This window comes from Erythrolamprus reginae, chromosome 3 (genome assembly GCF_031021105.1).
Source record: "Erythrolamprus reginae isolate rEryReg1 chromosome 3, rEryReg1.hap1, whole genome shotgun sequence".
Classification (NCBI taxonomy): domain Eukaryota; kingdom Metazoa; phylum Chordata; class Lepidosauria; order Squamata; family Dipsadidae; genus Erythrolamprus; species Erythrolamprus reginae.
The window spans coordinates 154,350,745-154,375,502 of NC_091952.1; the positions used below are offsets into that span (position 1 = coordinate 154,350,745).

Consider the following 24,758-nt stretch of genomic DNA (forward strand, 5'->3'; position numbering starts at 1 on the left):
TATAGGTTACAAAAACTGGGACAGCCATTGGACAGCAAAAAAACTATTTTAATCAGTTTCCTGCCATCTGGATTTTATAGTTCAAATCTGATAGTTTAACTTAAGAAATACTCTGCTGAATACAACTGGATACCCCTCAGGAAAAGAACAGAAAATCTGTTTCCGTTTTTTAAAGAAATTCCAAGTTAATAATTTCCATCACTGTAAAAAAAAATGCATGTATTTTAACTTCAGTAAACAAAAGAATAGAGACCAAATCTAAACCCTGAGCTAGGGAAAGGGGTAGCGCGGGCCTGTAATCTAGCGTGTGGAGGCTGAGACTGGCGTGGATAGCTAGAGGTTCCGAGTTCGAGGCTGCAGTTCAGTTCCAAGAATGGGTGAAATGAGGTAACAGATGATTCTTAAGAGTAAACATAGAAACATAGAAACATAGAAGTCTGACGGCAGAAAAAGACCTCATGGTCCATCTAGTCTGCCCTTATACTATTTTCTGTATTTTATCTTAGGATGGATATATGATTATCCCAGGCATGTTTAAATTCAGTTACTGTGGATTTATCTACCACGTCTGCTGGAAGTTTGTTCCAAGGATCTACTACTCTTTCAGTAAAATAATATTTTCTCATGTTGCTTTTGATCTTTCCCCCAACTAACTTCAGATTGTGTCCCCTTGTTCTTGTGTTCACTTTCCTATTAACATGTATGCTCCTAACTTGAAAGCTTAAAGGAAGTCAAGATGTAACCAAGATTTCAGTTCTAGGACTGGCACACCTAAATTCAATAAGGTTTATTTCTGACTAAATGGATAGAGTTGTGCCTATTCTATATTGATATATGTATATGTATACACACATATACGCACATACCAAATAGCATCTTTAACACATGTCCACCACACAGAAAACCCACAGAAATTAGAATTTACTCATTTTACTGCATTCAAATCACCAGGAACACCTGCCATTATTAACATGGGGCAAGGGAAATACAGTATAAGGCCTATTCAACAGAAAATGAATGTACATTTTAATAAACACTAAATACAAGGGAGGGTAATTATAAAAATAGATGACAGAGAACTGCTTTTCTTTTTCCACAAAGCAATGAACTCAAAGCAATGAACATTATATTCTTTCTTAATTTCATCATTATGTATCAACCTTATGAGTTTTGGGGCTGAGAGAGTATGACTGACCCAAAGTTACCCAGTGAGTTTCCATGGCTAAAGATGGATGCAATCATACTAATTATTATCATCAATCCTCATCTCTATTCCTCTTTGGCCCTTTAGTTCCCGTCTTGGTTCTCATCTAAAATGTTATTTGTGAATTTCTAAAATGCCTCCACAGTAATACAAATACCTTCATCAAACGCAATAATGTGTAAACACTACTTAATATAATTTTGACTCATTCTAATAGAGTTTTGGGGTTCTTAAATGGTTATTTAATGGTAAGCTAGTAAACAGCATATACAGTATATTGCTGTTATTTCATTTGAGTGTATGGAATATAAATATTAGTGTGCTATTAAAATTATTATAAGAAGTCAATCTGACATCTGAAAGTGTGTTTAAATCCTTTCATAACAAGCCGAGATAAAAAAAAAACTTGCTCAATTTTCTCCAAAGGAATAGACAGATGTGGGTATTTATATATCTATTGCTAGATATAGATAGTCAATAAAAGACTGAACATTTCAACTCTATCAACATATCAGTGCTACCAAGAACAAGTGGGCATGAATATTATGGCCATCTAGATCTGGGAATATTCCTTTTCTAACCTTGGTTGGAGATACATTTTCTCAGTCTGGAGTGGTAAGCAATATGACGGGTTTTTTTGACTCAATGGTCTTTAAGAAAAACTCCATATAGAGTGCATTGCTTGACCCATGAAAAGATTAGGAATAAGTAGTCTGAAAGGCCTCACAACCAGAAAAGGACACAAATGATGCATTAGATGCACAATGGCTTTTCTGGACACAATTGCCACCTGCTGATTGAGCTGACCACCTGGAAGCTTTAAGTGATCCTGAATGGGGCAATGACTTGAGCCTCATTATGCATATTTCATAGCTGCCCGTTAACTTCAAATGCAATTCAAGATGTTGTTATAACCTATAAAGCCCTATATGGCAGAGGGCCTGGTTATATAGTAGAGGCCCTTACAGGAGCAGCTCTGGCACAGCTGGTTAAGACACCAACTAGAGGGGCGAATATTCTAGATTTAGTTTTTACGAATGGGAACTGGGTTTCAGAGGTTAAGGTGGGAGAAAACTTGGGTTGCAGTGACCATCTATGTTTGTGGTTTGATGTAAAAACTGATTGTGAGCAATCCTATACTACAACCAAAGTATTGGATTTCAGAAAAACAAATTTCAATAAAATGGGGAAATATTTAAATAATAAATTAAAGGGCAGGGATAAAACGACAGGAGCAAGTACCCAGTGGACTACAGTAGAACCCCGACTTACGAGACTAATTGGTTCCGGAAGGAGGCTCGTAAGTCGGAACGCTCGTATGACGAAACATTGTTTCCCATAGGAAACAATGTAAAATCAATTAATCCGTGCAACAACAAAAAAACCCGCTGCCGCCGAACGCGGAAGTTAGCGTTCGGCTTCAGGAGACAGCTGCGAAGCGGCGCGGGTGTTTTAAAACATCGCAGCCGGCCTGGGGGGCTTCCCCCCGAGCCCCCCAGGCCGGCTGCGACGTTTTAAAACACCCGCGCCGCTTCGCAGCTGTCTCCTGAAGCCGAACGCGGAAGTTAGCGTTCGGCTTCAGGAGACAGCTGCGAAGCGGCGCGCGTGTTTTAAAAGGTTGCAGCCGGCCTGGGGGGCTTGCCAGCACCCCCCCGAGCCCCCCAGGCCGGCTGCAACCTTTTAAAACACGCGGGATACGAGCGCCAAGGAGCTGTCTCCTGAAGCCAAACGCGGAAGTTAGCGTTCGGCTTCAGGAGACAGCTCCTTGGCACTCGTATCCCGAATGTGAGCTCGGGAGGCGAACAAAAATGTCGCTCCCCTCCCAGCTCTTATCTCGAGTTGCTCGTAAGTAGAGCTGCTCGTATGTCGAGGTTCCACTGTATATTAAAAAAGGCCATCTTAAAAGCCACTAGACTATATATACGGCAAATAATTAAAGGTAAAAGGAAGAAAAAAACGCTATGGTTTAGTAATGATGTAAATGCTATAGTCAATGAAAAAAAGTCTGCCTATAGGAGATATAAAGAATATGGAAGTACAGGTATAGCTGACAGAGAGGTGTATAAAATGAGACAGGAGGCGAAACAGATAATATATGCTACTAAAGCCTCAAAAGAGAAAGAAATTGCCAAATCTCTGAAGAAGGGGGATAAAACCTTTTTTCAGATATATTAGTGGTAATATATTAGATATATTACCTTAGGGTCAATTTACACTTAGCTGAAGGATGTATGTACATCATAGAACTTATAATGGCATGTAATATGGATGAAGTTAAGATGCTTGTAAATACCAAGTTTTAGTATCTCTGAATGATTAGTGAATATAACGAAGAAATATAAATAAAGCAAGCAAATATATTGGCTGCCGATTAGTTTCTGGTCACAATTCAAAGTGTTGGTAATGACCTACATGGCATCGGACCAGAATACCTATGGGACCGCCTTTTGCCGCATGAATCCCAGCAGCAAATTAGGTCCCACAGAGTTGGCCTTCTCCGGTCCCATCGACTAAACAATGTCGTCTGGCGGGACCTAGGGGAAGAGCCTTCGCTGTGGTGGCCCTAGCCCTCTGGAATCAAATCCCCCCAGAGATTCAAATTGCCCCCACCCTCCTTGCCTTCCGCAAGATGTTGAAGACCCATTGATGCCACCAGGCATGGGGAGATTAATTCTCTCCTCCACCCTTCTGACTTAGCATCTGAGAGTAGTGTGATTGTGTAGAATTGATTGTTTTTTAGTAATAATGGATTTTTAATTTAGTTTTTTATATTGGATTTGTATTGTATTGTATTATTACTGCTGTTGTGAGCCGCTCCTAGTCCTTGGAGAGGGGTGGCATACAAATCTAATATATTATTATTATTATTATTATTATTATTATTATTATTATTATTATTATTATTATTATTGGACCAGAGTACCTCAGGAACCACCTGCTACCACACGAATCCCAGCGACCGATAAGGTCCCACAGAATATAGAATATTATCTGTTCTGCTGGGCTCTATGGTATGAGTCTCCCGAAAATTCAAGGGTACAAATTTCAGACACAAACACACACACACTTGAAAGTTCAAAAACAATGTTCTTTATCACACAAATTCAAAAGAAACAAAGCACCCTTTTTGTATTGCAAAGACCACTCGTCCCAAAACAACCTGGTAGTCTGTACAATCCCCTTAATCAGTCCTTAAGTACTTAGCTAGCAGCTGTGAAGAAATGCCACAGCCCTCCTTCTTCCACGAAGTGAAACACACACAGTTTGCTCTGCTTTGGTTTCAAAGTTTGTGAAAAATCAACAAACAAAGTCCGGAAACAGCAAGGCACAGTCCTGAAGAACAACGATCAGATAATCTTCCACAATGGCCCAAGCCAGCATGCTGCTATTTATATCAGCAGCTCTAATTACTGGAGCCCCACCCAAACACAGGTGGCCTTTCTTATCCCACAGAGTTGGCCTTCTCCAGGTCCCGTCGACTAAACAATGTTGTTTGGCGGGCCCCAGGGGAAGAGTCTTCTCTGTGCCAGCCCCGGCCCTCTGGAATCAACTCCCTCCAGAGATTAGAACTGCCCCCACCCTCCTTGTCTTTCGTAAACTACTCAAGACCCATCTATACTGCCAGGCATGGGGGAGTTGAGACACCTTTACCCCAGTCTCTTTATATTTTATGTTTGGTATGTTATGTATGTGTTGTTTGGTTTTTAAACATGATAGGGTTTTATATGCTTCTTTTTTAATATTAGATTTGTTTCGCTATAATGTTGTTTTTATTATTGTTGTGAGCCGCCCCGAGTCTTCGGAGAGGGGTGGCATACAAATCTAATAAATTATTATTATTATTATTATTATTATTATTATTATTATTATTATTATTTGTGTGTGCGTGTGTGTGTGTGTGTGTGTATGTACACACACACACACACACATATCAAGAACCCCAATCCAAATAGGTCTCTCTATTGCATAACCTACAGGCATGCAGTTGCATTCTGCACTCTATTGTTTACTGCAGGATCTATAGCCAGAACTGGTATACCAACAGCCCAACAACTGATAAAACAAAATCAAACAACAACCCAAATGTAAGTGCTTCAATCTAAAAACCCAAAATACCCTCTGGGAAGGGCATAGGAAGAAGGGAAGGTTATGCAGTAACTCAAATGTTACTTGCAAATCAGGGAGACATGTGATGTTTATCAGCCATACCTGATCTCTGCTGAATCTGTGCCTGTCTTTATCCTATGGACTCACATCAAGCATTGTTGGAGGGGAGGGGAAGGGGCTGAGTGTTTTCAAGCAAATGGAGCAGGAACAGGGGTGAGTTCCTTCCGATTCAGACTGATTCGCCCAAACCAGTAGTGATTCACAGGTGACATCACGATGATATCACCAACCTGGTTCGGTTGGTGCCGGTCCATGGGCGCCATCCTTTTTTATTTTTATTTTTCTGAGCACTGTGCATGTGGTCACCACCTTGTTTTTAGCCTTTGTATTTTTATTTTTTTTCAGACTTTTGGGCAGTGCGCATGCGCGCAAGCAAAGCATGCACCTGACCACAAGGTGCACTCAGAAGGCCTGCCCACATGGCACAGGAGGAAACGAATCAGCAGCCAGGTAAGTTAAAACCTACCCCTGAACAGAAAGGTGATTTTTAGAAGGCATGTTGAATTTGGTGTTGATGTCCCTGATCCCAGTGCCATCAAGATATTTCTTGCACATGACAGGGAATCTAGGAAAGCTGCAAGTAACATGGATATCAGTGTGATTTACAAGTTGTATTCTGTTATCTTTCTTGCCACCTCTCCTTGCAAAATGCACACTTCCCCTAGTCAGATCAAAAGCAATATGAGAAAATATTATTTTACTGAAAGAGTAGTAGATCCTTGGAACAAACTTCCAGCAGACGTGGTTGGTAAATCCACAGTAACTGAATTTAAACATGCCTGGGATAAGCATATATCCATTGTAAGATAAAATACAGGAAATAGTATAAGGGCAGACTAGATGGACCATGAGGTCTTTTTCTGCCGTCAGACTTCTATGTTTCTATGTTTCTAAATCAAATAAATAGATAAATGAATACACAAATAAATAAATAAATGCAACAAAGCTCCTTTTCTTAAAATGAAGATAATATTTAGGAAAGAATTTACTGTAACTCTTACAGTAGGAAACAATGTAAAGTCAATTAATCCGTGCAACCAAACCCCCCCCCCGCAAAAAAACGGCTTTCGGCGACTGCTGGGAAGCGGCGTGGCTGTTTTAAAAGGTGACAGCCGGCCTGGGGGGCTTCCCAGCACCCCCCCAAACCCGGGTTCGGGGTTCGGAGGGTGCTGGGAAGCCCCCCAGGCCGGCTGCGACCTTTTAAAACAGCCGCGCCGCTTCCCAGCTGTCTCCTGAAGCCGAACGCTAAAGCCGAACTTCCGTGTTCGGCTTCGGGAGACAGCTGGGAAGCGGCGTGGCTGTTTTAAAAGGTCGCAGCCGGCCTGGGGGGCTTGTCAGCACCCCCCCGAACACCGAACCCGGGTTTGGGGGGGTGCTGGGAAGCCCCCCAGGCCGGCTGTCACCTTTTAAAACAGCCGCACCGCTTCCCAGCAGTTGCCGAAAGCCGTTTTTTTGCGGGGGGGGTTTTTGGTTGCACGGATTAATTGACTTTACATTGTTTCCTATGGGAAACAATGTTTCGTCTTACGAACCTTTCGTCTTACGAACCTCCTCCTTGCACCAGTTAAGTTCGTATCATGAGGTATTACTGTACTGTGAATTTTTACTATGTTTGGGCCAATTCACACTTTATACAGCAAGGCAATTTGTCACTTGTGTGTATCAGCAGTGAACCCAATGAAGTGTAAATTGGAGATTCGTTTTGTAAAATACACTGAGGGCATATTCCACAGAGCCGCAACCAATTAAATATTTCTGCTGTGTTAAAAAAATTGTATTTGTTTGCTTCTGTTATTATTAATGTATGCATAGTAAAAATGTTTACCCATGAATTTTTTACTATTTTATTTATATACATTGATCAACACAAGTTTCAAATCAAATAATAAAGTATATGTATATGTAAATATATTTGTATTCTTAAGAAGAGGCATAACCTTTTCAATATGCATATTCAATATTTCTAACAAAAAATACTTGTCTAGAGCAATTTGTTGGGAATTATACTTTTGATGCATCTAACAACTGAGCCCAAATATTTTAAAAAGCTGTTCAAGAGTCTGTGCAGCTGAACTGTTTTTTCAGCCAAGGCTATTTCCACTTTAAAAAAAAGCTAATCTAAGGAAAAATTCATTTTAGCTTTATAGTGTTTTGATAATTCTGTTTCTAACCAATTTTAATCAGGAATACTGAAGAACTTCCTTCTTCCTTGAATGAATCTCATATTATCCAGAAACAGAAAACTTAAAATGCATTCTCTTCATAATTTTCATAAAATTTCCCCTATTATTATATTTTTTAAATCTAATTATTGTTCTGCCGGGCTCTCTGGTAGGAGCCTCCCAAAAATTCAAGGGTACAAATTTCAGACATACACAGGTTTGAAAATTCAAAACAATGTTCTTTATCACAAAATTCAAAATAAACTAAGCACTCTTTTTGTATTACAAAGAACACTCGTCCCAAAAGAACCGGGTAGTCTGTACAATTTCCCTTAAGCAGTCATTAAGTACTTAGCTAGCAGCTGTGAAGAAACTTCACACCCCTTCTTCTTCCAACAAAGTGAGAGACACACACACGTTGCTCTGCTTTGGTTTCAAAGGTGTGAAAAATCAACAAAGTCCAGAAAACAGCAACAGAGGATTCCTGAAGAACTGCGATCAGATACTCTTCCACAATGGCCAAACCCACATGCTGCTATTTATAGCAGCAGCCCTAATTACTGGAGCCCCACCCAAACACAGGTGGTCGCTCTTATCGCCTGTAATATGTCCTTACTTGGTCTCTTCTCCGCATAATTCTGTGTTTGCGTGGGTCCAAAACGTCTTCATCCGAATCAATGGAAGATAAGGGAGATTGACTGCCTGGGCTGTGTGCCAAGTCCCCCTCTGCCGAGTCACTCCCACCTTCTTCTTCGTCCGAGGAAACTAAACTCTGAACTGACTCTGTCGGTGATAACACAGGCCTATAACATGTTGAAGTTTCCCCTGCATCCACCTCCACATTCCCTGGGACAGGAGCTGGGCCAGAGCCAACCACAACAATGATCAAACAACATCTCCTTAAAAAGGAAATGGTTGAGACAAAATAAATTTTCTTTCAGGAGAAGCCAATTTAGAAATACCTGTATTATCCATTGAACTCTATGTCTTGGTTGGCTCTCGCACATTCAACAGAATAAAGATGTCTCAATTCCAAAGTGAATTTAATATAACATCACTGTTTTCAGTACTCAGAATCAGCATAAATTGCTTTTTACTATAATGTTTTGTAATCAAATAAGAATTCTGATGTGCAAGTGCTTGACATTTGTTAATTAATCTTTAAAAATTAGTAAACATCTCCCAAGAAATTCCAATCACTGAACTGGAGTGCCTGCTGCATCGCTGTTACATGGCACAATTATGTTTCAGCAGTATTTTCTGATCTTGCATGGTTATTGAATTACTTCTGTACTTGCATTTTACAATAAAGGGTCAATCACTACCATAAGAAATTAAAAAATAGTAGCTATTTCTTACTGCGCAAATACATCAAGAAGAAGAAATTACCAATAATTCTAATTCATGTTATGTCTTCCTTTCATCAGACAAATCCTGGGGGACAGAAAGCTTCTCCAGTAAAACTGTTAAATGACAGATAACATGAATAACCTTGAAAGACAAAACTAACTTTAAAAAAGGGGCCAATTATTATTATAAAGGAATAGCTTTTAAACTACAGTGCTTTGGTAAGGTAGTTGTATTTTCCTGCAAGGTGAAGCCAGAAAGTTTAGAGCATGTTTTAATGGTGGATTGGCTCATACAAAGTGACAAGGAGCTCAAGTGGAAAAAGACAGTACCATTCATAAATCAAATGTTATACCCTAAAATATATTACAGAATTCTCTACAGACAAAGACATTCCATACAATCCTAACTCTGTGGAAAGATTCAAACACAATTTTAAAAAAATTCTAAACATGTTTATGTTTTTCTATATAAATCATAGAGGGAAGAAAGGGTGTTTTGTTTTATCTTGTTCTCCTTGCCTAGAAATTATTGTAACTAAATAAATTAACTGTAGGAGGAAAGCTGTGTTAGTCTATGATAGGCAAAACAGGAGGAGTCTGGCAGCACATTTTCAGGCAAACCAATTTTATTAAAGAGCATAAGCTTTTGTGAACTACAACTTAATTCATCAGATGCATGAATGGCTACACTCCAGTTGGATTTAAACTCAGCTGAGATATGTGGAGACAAAGACAGGTAGGCAGGATAGTTATGTAGATTCAGGTTGCTCGTAAGTCAGATTTCAAATACCTTATTAATTAACACTTACAATGTGTTAAAAACCCACTGTGCAGCTGAGACTATTTGAAACCTGAAATGGCCTGAAACCATTTGATGTACATTTGTTTAACAGTTACTTGCTCATTTTTGCTGTAAATGTCCCCCTCCCATGGCTACTTTGAGATTTGTAATGAAATATGTGAAATTTTCTAATTCCTCTGAGAGCATTGTTATAAATGTGGGGTAGCCTATTAATCTAGCAAACCTTAACATGTACTTTGCTTTCACATTTACATCATCGTTCATCAAATTCATACACAAAATGCTTATAGCTTTGAATAAAAATTGTTAGTCTGAAGCAAAATATAGGAACTTCCCTTCAGGGATAGAATCCGTCTTTGCATGGAAGGTATATGTAACTGAAGCAACCACCCATATTTTGCTGAGGTATCGATTGTACCATTCATAGTGCTCTGAATCAATAACATCTTTCCATGTAAATTATTCGAGCTGTTCTATGGAAGGGAATGTGTTTTTCTTATTACCAATAAATCCTTGGAAACATTAAACATGGTAGTACAATATTGTTCAATAGTGATTGCTATAAAGTAACTTTGGGTATAATTAAGATCTAAATTAATGTTTCCATGCTAGAAGGCAACTAGCTCTGCAATCTATCTCTTCAAAATCTGGTATTAAATGTTTTCTGGTTTATATAGAAGCTTCATCTATAAAAACTTTTAATTTGATTAAACATTTATTCCACAACAAGTTTTTTAAATGATAAGAGAAAATGCCAGTTACATGTTAAACACATTCAAATCATCATTCCAGTCTCCCTGGTACATTCATCCCAAAGACACATAGCACTGAAAGCTATGCACTGTTGAGATAGCATTCAAACTTGGGCATGCATTTGATTTAGGCTCAGCAAGCCATATAAACAGAAGGCCCCATTATCCTTACCAACATGGAAGCAGGGGAGTAGTGATCTGAAGGTAAAAGTGATTTTTACTATTTCCCATCTTGGTTTGCCCACATCTCCCCAACCAAATACTAAGCTATATTTTAATAAGGATTCAAACAGATATAAAAGAAAGGCAGTCAATACCATCAAGGAACTAGAAATTTGATAAAGAACATTTGGGGAATTGTATATCCCTCATTTTGGGGGGGGAAAAAATGATGACCGAAGTGGAAATATAGTAGCACTCTTCAAATTATCTGAAGGATAATCACGTAGAGAAAGCTATGACTTATTGTCCTAGAACCTGCAGGACAACAAAAAATAACCATCTAAAATTGCAGGTTCCGGCTAAATAGTAGGAAGCTGATAAGAGATATGATTTTATTTATATATTTAATCCAATGCATTCTGGGGAGCATACAGAACCATCAAATCCATAATAACAAATATAACGTAAAAACACACAAAAAGCCCAGTGAAACAATCTTAAAGGCAACACAAATCAAAACAAAACAGGGTCCTCAACTGTATATTAACCCTAGGCCCAGGGACCAAAGCCAAATTTTAAGAGCTTTCCAAAGCAATGGAAGAGTAGCCCTGCCCTTATCTTTGATGATGATCTTCCGTTTGCCCCATATCTTCAAGAAATTGGATACCCTTGACAAGGATGCAGGAATGGAGCTAGTGGCCTGCAGGGCATCTGCTGACTAGTTGTAAGCAGCACATTGGCATGTGCACTGCAATGCTTAACCTCTGCCCTCTTCCACTGAGAGGCAAGGAGAAATTGAAGTCTTTTTCTTTTTTCTATTTCTTCTTTTTCTCATTGGACTTTCAGCCAATGAAGCAGCAACTTACATTGGCTGAAAGTCCTCAATGGAGCAAAGATGTTAGGAAATGTTTAACAATACAGTATTAGGTTTTTTAGTCTGCCCTCTGTTTAAAAGCTCAAGAAAAACTGGAGCCAGTAAAATTGGCCGAGGAAAAAATAGGGCAATTCTATCAGGTTATTTTTCATTGCTACTTTTGTTCAGTTCTTTTGCCTTAGTTGTTGCTTCCATTCTCTGTTTCTCTCTTTATATGATCAGGCTAATGGGTACTAGCTTTGGTTTTTAGATCTCAGCATCATGTAAACTTATTGTACCTAGCCTACTTCTTTCTGTATTGTGTTTCTTGAAATAAAAAGATTCCTTCATTCTTTATTATTTCAGTGTTAAAGCTGGGCACTCCAAAACCACCTGAGACTGGCAATTCTGGTTTTAGGGAAAACTAGCCTAAATTTGAAGAGTTTTGTCCTAGGGAAGGTAAAGAGTGTACACTCCTATTCAAGAACACGTAGTGGCAAAACAAAAGCCCTAGCTGTGAGTAATACTTATCCATTCCTCTATCCAAGAGCCATGGTAGTCCAGTGGTTAGAATGCAATGCTGCAGGGCTAATCCATTGCTTACTCCAGGATTCTGAATGACTCAAGGTCGACTCAGCCTTCCATCCTTTCGATATCGGTAAAATGAGGACCCAGCTTGTTGGGGCAAATATGCTGACTCTATAAACCACTTAGAGAGGGATGTAAAGCACTGGGAAGCAGTATATAAGCCTAAGTGCTATTGTTATTACACACACACACACACACACACACACACACAAATACATAACCATTTCCCCTGTCATAGACTTGATAACCTAGATGGCCCTTTTAATACAATTCCCCCCCCCCCATAAATAATTTCTTTGGAAGAGGTTCTAATGCTGAGAAAGGTAGAAGGAAAGAAATGAAGAGGGTGACCAATAGCAAGATGGAGAGACTGTTACAGTGGCAATCAGTGCACAATTGAGAGACCAGCTAAGAAACCGGCCATTATAGAGAAAATACTGTATATCTGGTTGCTAAGAATAGACACTTACAGTATATGACAGCACATAGTCTTATATCATTACTTTGTAGTTGCAAAGTGTCTTGAACATCTCAAAGACATGTTTTGAGGAATATACATTCCAGAGAGATTTGCCCAGATGGGCAGATCATTTTGAAAACTGGATTCAGATTAAATATCATTAAATGAAGAAAAAATGGCAACCCACTTCAGTATCCTGCCAAGAGAACTAAATGGACATGCAAAACCAGGACAAAGTCCACAGTGCTAGAAGATGAAATAGTATTAAATTATTAGGAAGGGTACCTGGCAACAAGCAATAACACTGACCACCATTTCTGGTAGAAACAGAAAGTTTAATATTGCAAAGTTATGTAGAATTGGTATGTGGCATTTAAGAAGATGCTGACTATAGCCATGGAAAAAAGAGATTCCTACTATTTTAAACAAAGAATACGATTGACAAAAAGTTAAAGTACAGGGATATCACACTGTCAGGAAAGTATACATTTTTATGGACAAGGATGCTTCCAGTGAAGGGCTGGCCATCACCAGCGCTAAAGGTGTACTCCCGGAGGCTGGCGGAGGCACGTGCACAGGTGGCAGGTGGGCGGGCGCGTTGGCACAATATTCCGCTTCTGTGCATGCGCAGGAAGACAAATATCTCACAAGGATGCTCATGTGTGCGCAATTTTGTGATTTTTACCTATTTCTTTGCTTCTGCGCATGCGGTGATTTGAAATCTTTCCTGGTTATTACTGTAGTATTTTTTTTTCTTTTTCCTCTTCTGCTATATTGTCCCTTTACTTTAAAGAGCCAAAATCTCCATGGAAGACAATGCATCTAAACCAGGAGTATCAAACTCAAGGTCCAGAGGGCAGATGCAGCCCACAGGGTGCTTAGATCTGGCCTGTGGGGCCGCCCTGGAAACAGTGAAGGATTGCCCATGGGGCCTCTGCCAGTGAAAACAGACCTCTGATTTTTCTGGCAGCGGGTTGTAGGAGGCTGCCGCAGCTGAAAACACAGCTCAGGAGCTCATTTTCATTGGCAAAGCACTTGGCCCACGACAGGCACTCTAGACATGAGTGAAGGCAAGCTGGCCATGTCCACCCCATTCAAGCCCACCCCCCAAGGTCAAACACAACCCTGAGGTGACTCTCAATGAAATCAGGTTTGACACCCTTGATCTAAAACAGTGGTGCCCAACCTTTTTTTGGCCATGCCCCACCTAAGCATCTCTAAAATCCTGCCTCCCCTCCCCTAACATATAATTCTTATTATTCAAAAAGTGAATTACTCACCTGGAAGAAGCCTAAAAGGCCGTTAACTATGTTTAAACAAGATTCCAATTGCCCCCATTAAAATGAAATTGTCCCCTGTGGGGCGTGGACCCCACGTTGGGAACCAGGGGTCTAAACCCTAAACGAAAAATTTAATTAGTTCTTTCTCTGCATGAATGTTGCAAGCCTTCATGAATTGCAGGCTGCCACTCTTAAGTAATTTTGATATGTGAAATGAGTAACATGAAATAACCCTGGTATAGATATAGGAATGTGGGGTAATATCATTCTTTACCATTGTATATCTAATCATGAGCCACATACAAATTATTAAAACAGCCAACCTCTCTTTTTAAATAGGTAACTTTTAGTGGTCTTCCATATGAGTTCCTAACCATGGATTGGAGATACTTCAGCAAAGGACTGTGGGGAAGATTGGGATCATGAATGGAGGAGACCATGTTCAATTCAGCCCTGGCCCCACTAAGAAGACATTCAGAGCTCAGATTGATTGATTGATTGATTGATTGATTGATTGATTGATTGATTGATTTTGTCCAATACACAATGAGAGTTTTAGTGGGTATACACATAGTAAAATACATAATGAAGGTTATAGAGGATATACTCATAGTAAAATATATCTAAGAAAGAATAGAAGAGAAGATATAGGAATAAAACATATCAATGAAAGAATAGAAGAAGAGATATAGGAATAGAAGAAAGGTATAGGAGATATAGGAGAGCAATAGAACATATCAATGAACATATCAATTTAAAGAATAGAAGAGATATAGGAATAGAAGAAAGGTATAGGAGATATAGGAGAGCAATAGGACAGGGCCGAAAGGCACTCTAGTGCACTTGTACTCACCCCTTACTGACCTATTAGGAATCTGGATAGGTCAACCGTGGATAATCTAAGGGTAAAGTCTTGGGGGTTTGGGGATGACACTATGGAGTCCGGTAATGAGTTCCACGCTTCGACAACTCAGTTACTGAAGTCCTATTTTTTACAATCAAGTTTGGAGCGGTTAATATTAAGTTTAAATCTGTTGTGTACTCTTGTGTTGTTGTGGTTGAAGCTGAGGTAGTCGCCGAAGGCAGGACATTGCAGCATATGATCTTGTGGGCAATACTTAGATCATGTTTAAGGCGTCTTAGTTCTAAGCTTTCTAGGCCCAGGATTGAAAGTCTACTCTCGTAGGGTATTCTGTTTCGAGTGGAGGAGTGAAGGGTTCTTCTGGTGAAGTATCTTTGGACATTTTCAAGGGTGTTAATGTCTGAGATGCGATATGGGTTCCAAACAGATGAGATCTCATAGTTCATAGGACGAAAACCACCTCCCACTGATTCCCTATACCCCCCCCCCCTGTCTGGCTGAAGAGTCAGTTTGCCTGCTTTCATTCCCACGGGAAGGGAACTGGCATAGAAAATGCTGTACATTTGGCATCATCACAGTGACTGGGAAGTAGATAGCATAAAGTCTTTTTTTCCTACTTGTTGGCACCAAAAAGGCCTTCCCACTTCACCTTTCTCATTCCCCCAACTTCTCATACAGACAGAATCCTTGTTCTTCTTCATTGCTGATGCAGAACTGAGTTTAGAAGTATGGTAAGCACTTCTTTATATTCATAGTTTGCTGCCTCCTCCAACATTGGATAACAGCCCTTTAAGGCTATTATGAGGAAGTTTCATTAGACTTTATTTCTGACTTCCTTTCTTCATTTGGAGCTCTCCTTCTAGAGGAAACTGGCTTGCTTCTAAGGAAGTTAGAACTAGTGCTGTGTCCCTCTAAAAGCAGAACCAATTGTTATTAAAATATAAAGTGCTCTCTAAGGCTGGATTTTCCAATTTGGACAATCAGAACTTCTGTGAAATAGTTCCTCACTAGAATAATTCTTAGTGTTGCCAAAACACTGCCATATCTTCATTTTGGACATTTTGCTAGAAGCAATCCTTACTTGTAGATGACAAATTTATATATTTTGTAACAATAATTCTTTAACATATAGACCTGTCCATGGAAATTATGATACAATAAAGTGCTATTTTCAATGTTGCTGTAAACCAATAAGTTTACCCATTTGATACATTTGCATGCTAGGTCATCTGCTGATTTTTGCATATCAAGATGTTATTATTTCCCAAACTGCAATGAATAAATCTGAATCTGAACAAGCCCTGCAGTCTCAGGATTTAACCTTCCTTTTTTTTTTCTTTTGCCAATAAACTACACTATCAAGTTATTAGGTCAGGATTCAGGCTTTATTAATAGAGTATGTCTGCTTGCTTTGCATATAACACAAGGTCATATCGTATTTACCCTACTTTGCAGGCAGATCTCAATTAACGATCGTAATGTAACCTGCCCATTGAAATCATAATTCATGACATAATTCATAATTCAAAGCAGACCATCACATAACAGACCTAATTTTACCACCTTTTGAGGAGCAGTTAAGCAAACACCATGGTCATTAAGCTATGAAGCTTAATGCTGGCTTTCAGCAAGAATGTAAAAAATCATGATCATTTGATCACAAGAAGATGCAAACAGCCATAAATGTGAGCCAGTTGCCAAATTCCCAAAATGCAGTCATGTAACATTGGGACCAGCCAGTGGAACTTCAGAACCGGATTGTAATTACTTTTGGGGATGTCTGTCCCAACTTCAAATGGTCACTAAATCACTGGTCCTATTTCAAGGATCCCTGTATTTATTGAAAAGCCAGAACCATATTACAGTAAGCAATAAAGCAACAGTTCCTCTTTATTATAACAATCTCGCCGCTTTGAAAATAATTTATGTATTCTGGTTTGTTTTAATTCTGGATTATTCATCTCTCTTATATTTTATTTAGCTTGAACCAGTAGTGGTTCTAAAACCCATCGCTATTGGTTCAGTCACATACTTGCGTGAATGATGTTTACACGCAGAAGCATCACAGCGGGATGGGCGGAATCAAGAGCAACCCACCGCTGGTTTGTGTGCCACACAAAGTACTCATCCACTGACAAGGAGTTAAAAAAAGGAACTCTGTTACTCCAGAGGACAAATTCACAATAATTGAACAAAAAATAAATAGCACTCTCGTGGTTTTTCCCCCCCAAACGTATCATTTCTTTTGGTACCACACAGAACTTCTCACTGAGCACGATATAAAATTGGAGATTTGATTCACACATCCTAAACTACTTGCTACCCTCACAACACTCAACAAGTAACAATTCCATGCAGAATGGAAATTGGTAGGACTCCAAAAAATAAATGTAAGCAATATGAGAATTGCTCAAAATGAACACCCAACTCATAGAGAAAACGTATTTCTCATCCCTTATACAGGACAAATAAGACTATATTATTGATCCAGAATCAAAAGAACAACAAAAAATTAAGCAAAACACTCTTGCTAGGAAGTTCAGATAACATTTGATTACTGTCAAAAAATATGATGCCAATAAAGGAGTGACCAAAACAAATTGTGATTACATTCTTGTCAATCAAAATAAAAGCGATAGTGATATAAAGTAGAAATTATTCTGCAGACGCCTCCCACTATCAGATGGAAACAGTTCAGTTTTAGAAATTTATTGTTTTATTTAAAAAAATAATATTGCATAATTTAGATGGAATTGTATTAATTCATGAATTAAATTTAATACTAAACAAAAGTTTTGTAATTTATTTATTTATTTTATTTGTTTTGTCATATGTATTTGTGGTATACAAAGATATAACAATGTTTATATACATGATGCTAGTAAGAGAGAAACATTAGGACAGCGGACGGAAGGCATTTATGCAATCTAATTTAATTTAATTGAAATTTAATTTCAGTTTGCCATGATACGACTGAACCCGAAAGTGTGTTTATGTATTTATGTATTTATTTATTTATTTTATTATATTATATTATATTTGTATGCCGCCCCTCTCAGAGGACTCGGAGCGGCTTATTTTAGAGGCTATATAATTTGTTACTTTTAGATAAAGGATACTACTATGCATAGTTAACATCTTTCATCCATTTATCTTTTTAAAAAATGTATTTGAACCTAGATATCCAGAATTTAAACCCTGACTTCCAGAGTTCAATATAATTAGCATTGCTTTTCTATTGTCTATTTTTAATCAGTGTGTAAATAGCAATAGCACTTAGACTTATATACCATTTTACAGTGCTTTATAGTCCTCTCTAAGCAATTTACAGAGTCTGCATATTGCTCCAACAATCCTCATTTTACCAACCTCGAAAGGATGGAATCAGCTATGAACTGCTGGCATCAGCAATCAACATCATTAGTCTGCAATATCGCATTCTAACCACTGCATCACCAATACTCTTATGTCCAAGATTGGGCTTCCGCCGATTGATGTTCTCCTACAAGTCACAGAATTCCCAGTATTTAAATTACCCTGGTGCTTCATATATAAAAACAACTATAACATTGATATTTGCAATATCTAATCAACTGAAATATAACCATTTAAATGCAACAGAAAAATGCTAGAACATCTGGTATTCTTATAACATTATTTTATTTCCCAATCTTATTACTTGCAAAAAGATTCCAAGAACAATCGTGTGCTGTTTAGGCAACTTACATTTTTCACAAAATTATTAAATAATAGTAAGTAATCTGTAGGTAGGAATGCAGCCTTTGAGTTACTTTGAATAAGTTATTTTTCACCATAAAAGACAGAAATAGCTTTTTAAAAAAATCTTCCCCTTCAGTAAATGACAACAAATAGATTGAACATTCAGTTCTCTTGAACACCAATCTGCAATTGCCCCCACTACCCATTACTTGTGCTTATTTCTATCTACCTCCAAAATGACATAGCCTTGCCCAATCTGGATACTTTCAGTCTGATCCAGGTTTTGCTGGCTGGGGAATTTTAGTTATTGATCCACACATCTGAAGAACACCTATATTGTGGAGGCAAAATTTAACTTTGCTGCTGAAATAACTGTAGAGATGATATAATATTGCCTTGGGAAAAACAAGGTGATGGTTGTACTGTTACTAAAATATCCAATATTCTAAGATAATTCCTATTATTCCTAACTCAATGAAAATTGTAACTAACTTATAATTGTCTGATGGCTCTGCACTCTTGTACCTGATGCTTCATAAATCACATTCTGATCCTTTTCACTTCCAGGTTCTAATAACTGCATCAATAATCTCATTTTGGGCCCAAAATTTCTTAGAGAATCATGTTTTAAAAGGTAATTTTATGGCAGGGAGGAAAGAACTCAAGATCTGTTGTACTTCCTCCTATCATGTTTTAGATCAATCTTCCACAGTTGATCTGGTTGATGCACTGGTAATAAAAATTCCAAAATTCCCAACACTAGTTTGAGCATTTTCAAAATTACAATCTTTATCTGGATGATTTTGATGTGAGCAAAGAGTAAGGAACATTCCAAAGATGTAAATATTAACTTCCTAGATCATTGAAGCCGCCACTAGCCTTCTATTGAACAGAAATTATTATAATAATAAAACTAAGTAGAATTATCTCTTTTTTAAAACCTCTAAAGCAGTTTTTTGATCTTAGCATTTAAGATGAGTGAATTTCAGTTCCCAGAATTGCTGAGGTTGAGAAACACTGCTCTAATCTATTCTATAGATTCCAATTTGTTTATATGAATAAGGTAGCAACATGGCCAGCTCATTTGTAGGTTTTCTTGTTTACTCTATAGTCCTATAGTTCTGCTATTTCTTCTCAAAATAACCTTGAAATGTCTCATTTATAGGAACCCCACAGTATAAAATACAATTTCTCCTTCTTGCCCTTTCTCCTTGAGGAAATAATTTCTAATTCTGTGAATGCCATCCCACTCCTCAAAAAAGGTTAGAAAAAAATAAAGCATAACCTATGGGGTGATTTATGAATATTTCTAGCTATATATTTGCAGTATTGATAGATAAATATTAAAAACCCAGCTCAAATACCTACTGTTTATTATTTTAAAGTAACTTAACATACTGTATATATGAATAATACCTCACAAATAGTATTATATTAGAAACAGAGGATTAAGAAGTAAGAGTGCCTTCATGCTAAATGATCAAAAACACAAAAAGAAGTTATTTCTCCTATCTTGTCATTTTTCCTTCTGTTTATATCTAAATGGATTCTCACCTTGAAACAAAATCAATATAAAGGAGAAAATTATTGTAAGAATCTCTACAAAGCTTGCATAAGATGACATGGTGTCACTAGTTTGAAGTCAAAGCCAACTGAATGAAGACCAATTTCTATCAGTCATAATGTGTCACTATATCTGTGCATGACAAAATTAAAATATCTGTGTTCTTCAATGCTATATATAGTTCACAATTACCTATATCACAACTAGATTTGGATAGGGCATTATTTCATGTATGAATTGAGGTTTCAATAACTACATATCCATTTATAAACTCAATACCTGTTTAACCATAAAATCTATGCTTCCTTTTTAAAAAAAATATCTGCATAACATGATTTCTGATTTTCTTTCCTATCAATAACATAAAATTACTACTTAAAAATCAGGAATGTATGAAACAATTCAGAAGTTAAAAGCCTGCCTTGCTTTATGTTATTTCTTCCCAGAATATTAAACAATGATAATTCACAATGTAACCTTTCTGTTGTCTTAATGTATCTCACTGCTTTCAATGTCTTCCATAAAAACATATAAATAAGCCTGGAAGATTAATATTAAAAATATTAAATTTAACCCTAGTGAGCTGATCAAAGATCAACGATAGCTCTTCCTATGCTAGTTTAAAATCATCATTATCTGTATCCTGGCTTATTTGTGCATTTCAACATGCAGTTCAGAGTGTGGGAAACATGATAATAAAATATTACAGTGTACATGAAGATAATTTGAGGTGATGTTAATAAAAGGTCCATCTGCAGGGTTGTCTCTGTATGTATTCATGCATAACGATTGTAATTTGACACTGAAGTTATCTAGTGATGCATAGGCTTTGGTTTTACTCTCACTTAACTAATATCCCATTTTCCAAATAAAGATGAAAACAGTGTTACAAATGTAACCTTAGGAAAATCTCACATTTGTTTATTTGAACTTCAGATGAAGATGGTTATTATACACAGTACAAAGCTTTTCAATAAAGCTTTTCTAAATTTGATATACCGTAAACAGAAAAATGACAAACATCTACCTATCTTGTTTTTAATCCTTATAATTTCATTTCCAAGTCATTTGTTCAGATAGGACAGAGATCACTTACTGGCAAATGTTCTATACTACCCCAAAATATGGACCTTGGCCATTCCTACAAATCGTCATTACCCAGGCGACCTTCCCTACTCAAAAGTCATGATACTTAAAGATCACAACTCTCCCTTTAATTGTTAACTCAAGAGAAAATGAGCCTCCAACATTTATAATGCTCATAAACCACCCATAAGAATAAGAGAAGCTTATGTGGTATCACTTCAGTTAAAACCTTGAAATTCATCGGGAACTTCTTAGGGCAGGTACCTCGATAGAAAGCATCAAACCCAAGCATTACATAAGAAAATGCTGCCCCCTTCAGGCAAGGTCCAACATTGAATCAACATTTATTTGCCGCAAACACGTTCTCAGAAAACAATCAGCCTCCTATGTTTTTTTGGGGGGGGGGGGGGGAAGCCACCCAATGATCGCACTTCATTCGGTCAATCCCACAACAACACTGAATAACCCAAGAACCTGCCTACTATGAATTCCGTACGGTCCCGCAGCCACCGGCTTTCTCTCCCACTCTCTAAGCGCACGGTCTGGGGGAAACCAGCATTTACAAGAAGAATTATGCATGGCAGACATACTACGAACCACGAAGAGAAAAGCTGCAGGATTAACTCTTTCGGGGCTTGCGCCGAATAGAATTCCCAACTAAGTGTTTCAGCTGCCCATAAGTCTCCCTAGTTTTTCTGCTGGGCACTCCATGGTTCTCTGTATGTAATACTGTGTGTCGGGCTAGAAATGTGCAGCCGCCGTCACAATAGCTGTTTATTTGTGCGGCTGGGAGGACAAAGAACGGGGGGATGCCGCAAAAGAGGCACCGCGTCCAAAAGGAGGGTAGTTGATGCTATTGCTCTGGGAAGCCGGTTAGAGCCGGCATCTTCTCTCTTCCTCCTCTTTCTCTTCTACGCTTTGGCGCACACGCCTTTCACGAAAGATGGGCAGCACCTTCTCCCTCTTCCCCTTTCTGCCCGGTTCCGCTTTCCTCCCGCCTTTCAAGCTCTTAGAAATCCGACTGGCTTCCTTCTTCGCCCTTCAAGGAGTTCGCAGAAAGCATCAAGTGGCGCTCCAAGTACGCCAAGGCTGCAGCTCACCTCAGTTATGCAAGCGTGCCAAGCGCCTGCTCCAAAGCTCACCAACCACAAATCCCTGACGCGTCTCCGCTGCTTAAATTAACGGGCGGCGCTTTCTCGAGATCGCTAAAGCTGCAGGTTTCGGTCGGCGCCGCTGGGCCAGAAAGCTACCGGGGGTTGTTTAGGGGCGGGGGGGGTGTAATACTAAATAATTGTAGTCACCAAACGCGCGCGGGGGGGGGGGGGAGCCGGAGCGCAAACAGAACCTGAAGCGACTCCCTGGAAAGCGACCGGCATTCGTTCCCAGCGACTTTCCTGCTTCGCGTAAATTCTCACTGGCGGCCGAACCACCGTTGAAGCACCAGATGGCCACAGCAATCACGCCGGGAGAGATAACCTACATCACCGCGGCTCCGTTTTGATCGACTGGAGTCCTTTCCACGTTCGTTCCCCTGTTTAGGAGCCTCGGCGTTTCCCTTAGGCCAACTCCTGCATTACAAAAGCCAAGTGGCAAAGGACCCACAACCACGGACCGGCATCGTAGCGGGGCCCCTATCTTACAATCAAGGACGACGGCGACGTTTCCCTCACACAACCTAATACCGAAAAGGCGGCCGGCCCTCGCCAGCCCAGCGAGCTTGCCTTCCCCTCACTCACCTCAGTGTCGTAGTAGCGCAGGTCCAGAGAGTAGGGGTTGAGCAGCGATTCGTTGAGGATCTGCTCCATTGCCAGTTGCATAGCCGGTAGGACCCCCCGGCCGATCTTGCCCTTCTCCACCGAGTCGCTCAGCGGCATTAAGCCCATGATGGCTATGGGGGTCGTAGGGGAAGAAGCGGCGTTGGGCGAGAAGCCCGTCAGTCCCCGAGAGTTGGTCCGCGCCCAAGCTAAGGAGAGCAGCGGCAGAAGAAGCCAGGCGGAAGGGACGGCCGGGCTCGGCCGCCAGGGCAAAGCAGGCATCCTGCGGGGGGGGGGGGGGGCGGACGTCAGGGGGAGAGCAGGACCGGGGCGTCCGCTGCCCTCCGCCGAAGACAGGGGAAGGGGCGCGCGCGCTGCGGCCCCCTCGGTTCGAGCCTCCCGGCAATGGCGCCTGCTCTTTCCTCGGGGCGGCTAAAAGGCAACCACTCTGCAAAGCAGCGGCGGTAGCGGCGGCGAAGCAACCGCCGCCGCCACCTCCTTCCTCTCACCCCCAGTCCAGCGAGAACGAGAGCACCTTCACAGCCCCTCACTCAAGCACACAGCCAGGCTGGGCCAGGGCACCCTCAGGCTTCTTGGCGCAGGATCCCAAGCCGCCGCGTAAAAGCCAGGAGGTCCGAGGGGAACATGAGGATGGGTGACGGGAGAGAGAGAGAATCTTCGCTCTTCCCGGCTGGGGAGGCTACTGCCGCATTCCCCCGGAGCCTTTCCGACGCCGTGTTGCTCGCTGCTGCTGCTGCCGCCGCGGCCGTTGCTGCAAACAGACACCGCGCCACACCACACACGGCGCGCACAAGTGGCGCGCACAACCGGCGAAAAAAGGGAAAGAGGCAGGCGCGGCAGCTCCGGGAATACGGGGAAAGCCGGAGTCCCTTCGTTGGACTCGCCCCTGAGGTGCTGCTGCTGTCACTCGGCTTCGCTCGCTCGCCCAGGTCCGCCTTTCGTATCCGAGGCAGGGCTCCTCTCCTTGCCGCCACCGCTGCTGCTGCTGGTGCCGCCGCTGCCACCGCTGCTCCTGCTTGGGAACGTGTTTCTACGCGCTACCGCCGAGGAGACGACGCCAACACGAGACGCGGGAGGTGCAGGGTTTGGCCACGTCCAATAGCCCATTGGAAGGTGGGAGGGGGGGCGGAGGGGGGGTTATTGGAGGGAGAGAAGACGGCGTGGAGGGGGGGTGGAGACCGAAAGGAAAGGTTCGGCAGGGGAGGGGGGGCGACCGCGTCCCTTCCTTTTCCTCGAAGCGTTTGTGTGCTGAAATGCCCTCCCTCTGACTCGCCGCCGCGCTCGCGCGCCCGCGCAAAGCACGCTCGGACGATTCCCTTAAGTTAAAAAGGGCAGGCGCCGAGGGGCGTTTGGAGAAGAGGCTGAGGTCCCCGGCTGCCGTACGTAGCTGTTGGTTGCCTCTCATCTGTGGGGAACCCTCCAGAAGAAGAACATCACCAGAGCCTTCGTGTCCGCGGAATTGCAGAGAAGCCAAGGACGCGAAAGTGGGAAGCTTGTTGGCTCGGACAAACCTTTGCCTAGCTCAGCGCTGCCTTTGCAGAAGCTGCCGATTTTCAACCCGGGGAGAGACTTATTTGTCCGGGGGAGGGGGGTAACGGTCCTTTTCACCTCCTTTTGTTTTGTTTGGTGAGAGCAGGTAGCCAAAACTGCAGGTAAATAAGACTTGGTGTGGGTTGGGTTCGGTTTCATCCAGCTTGTCAGATCACACATTCCTGATTTGAGCTCTACAACTTGTGGCACTGGACACTTGCTAATATTTAAATTATACTTTTATATCCATTAAAGCTTTTTAAAAAATAGTGTACAAGCTTTCAGTCCGGTGACTTAAATGCTTTGAAATTCAAAGGTTTGGATTCTCTTTAGGTGAGTCCATTAAAAATAATGGCAAACATTGAGCCTGAAATTTTCTGCAAGAAAGCTATATTTTATATGTTTAAGATCCTTGTATGCCGCAGAAGACATATGTAACTTG

The 24,758-nt window shown here is 40.5% G+C and overlaps 1 protein-coding gene across 1 annotated transcript in view; it reads right to left on the reverse strand.

Moving 5' to 3' along the window:
- The window catches only part of GABBR2 (gamma-aminobutyric acid type B receptor subunit 2), a 399,353-nt gene extending 375,823 nt beyond the window's left edge, over positions 1–23,530 (reverse strand). Inside the window, exon 1 of the mRNA XM_070747060.1 lies at positions 22,748–23,530. Coding sequence (XP_070603161.1) covers positions 22,748–23,047 — 300 coding nt within the window. The 5' untranslated portion in view covers positions 23,048–23,530. The remainder of the gene's footprint in view (positions 1–22,747) is intronic.
- Between the last annotated feature and the right edge of the window lie 1,228 nt (positions 23,531–24,758).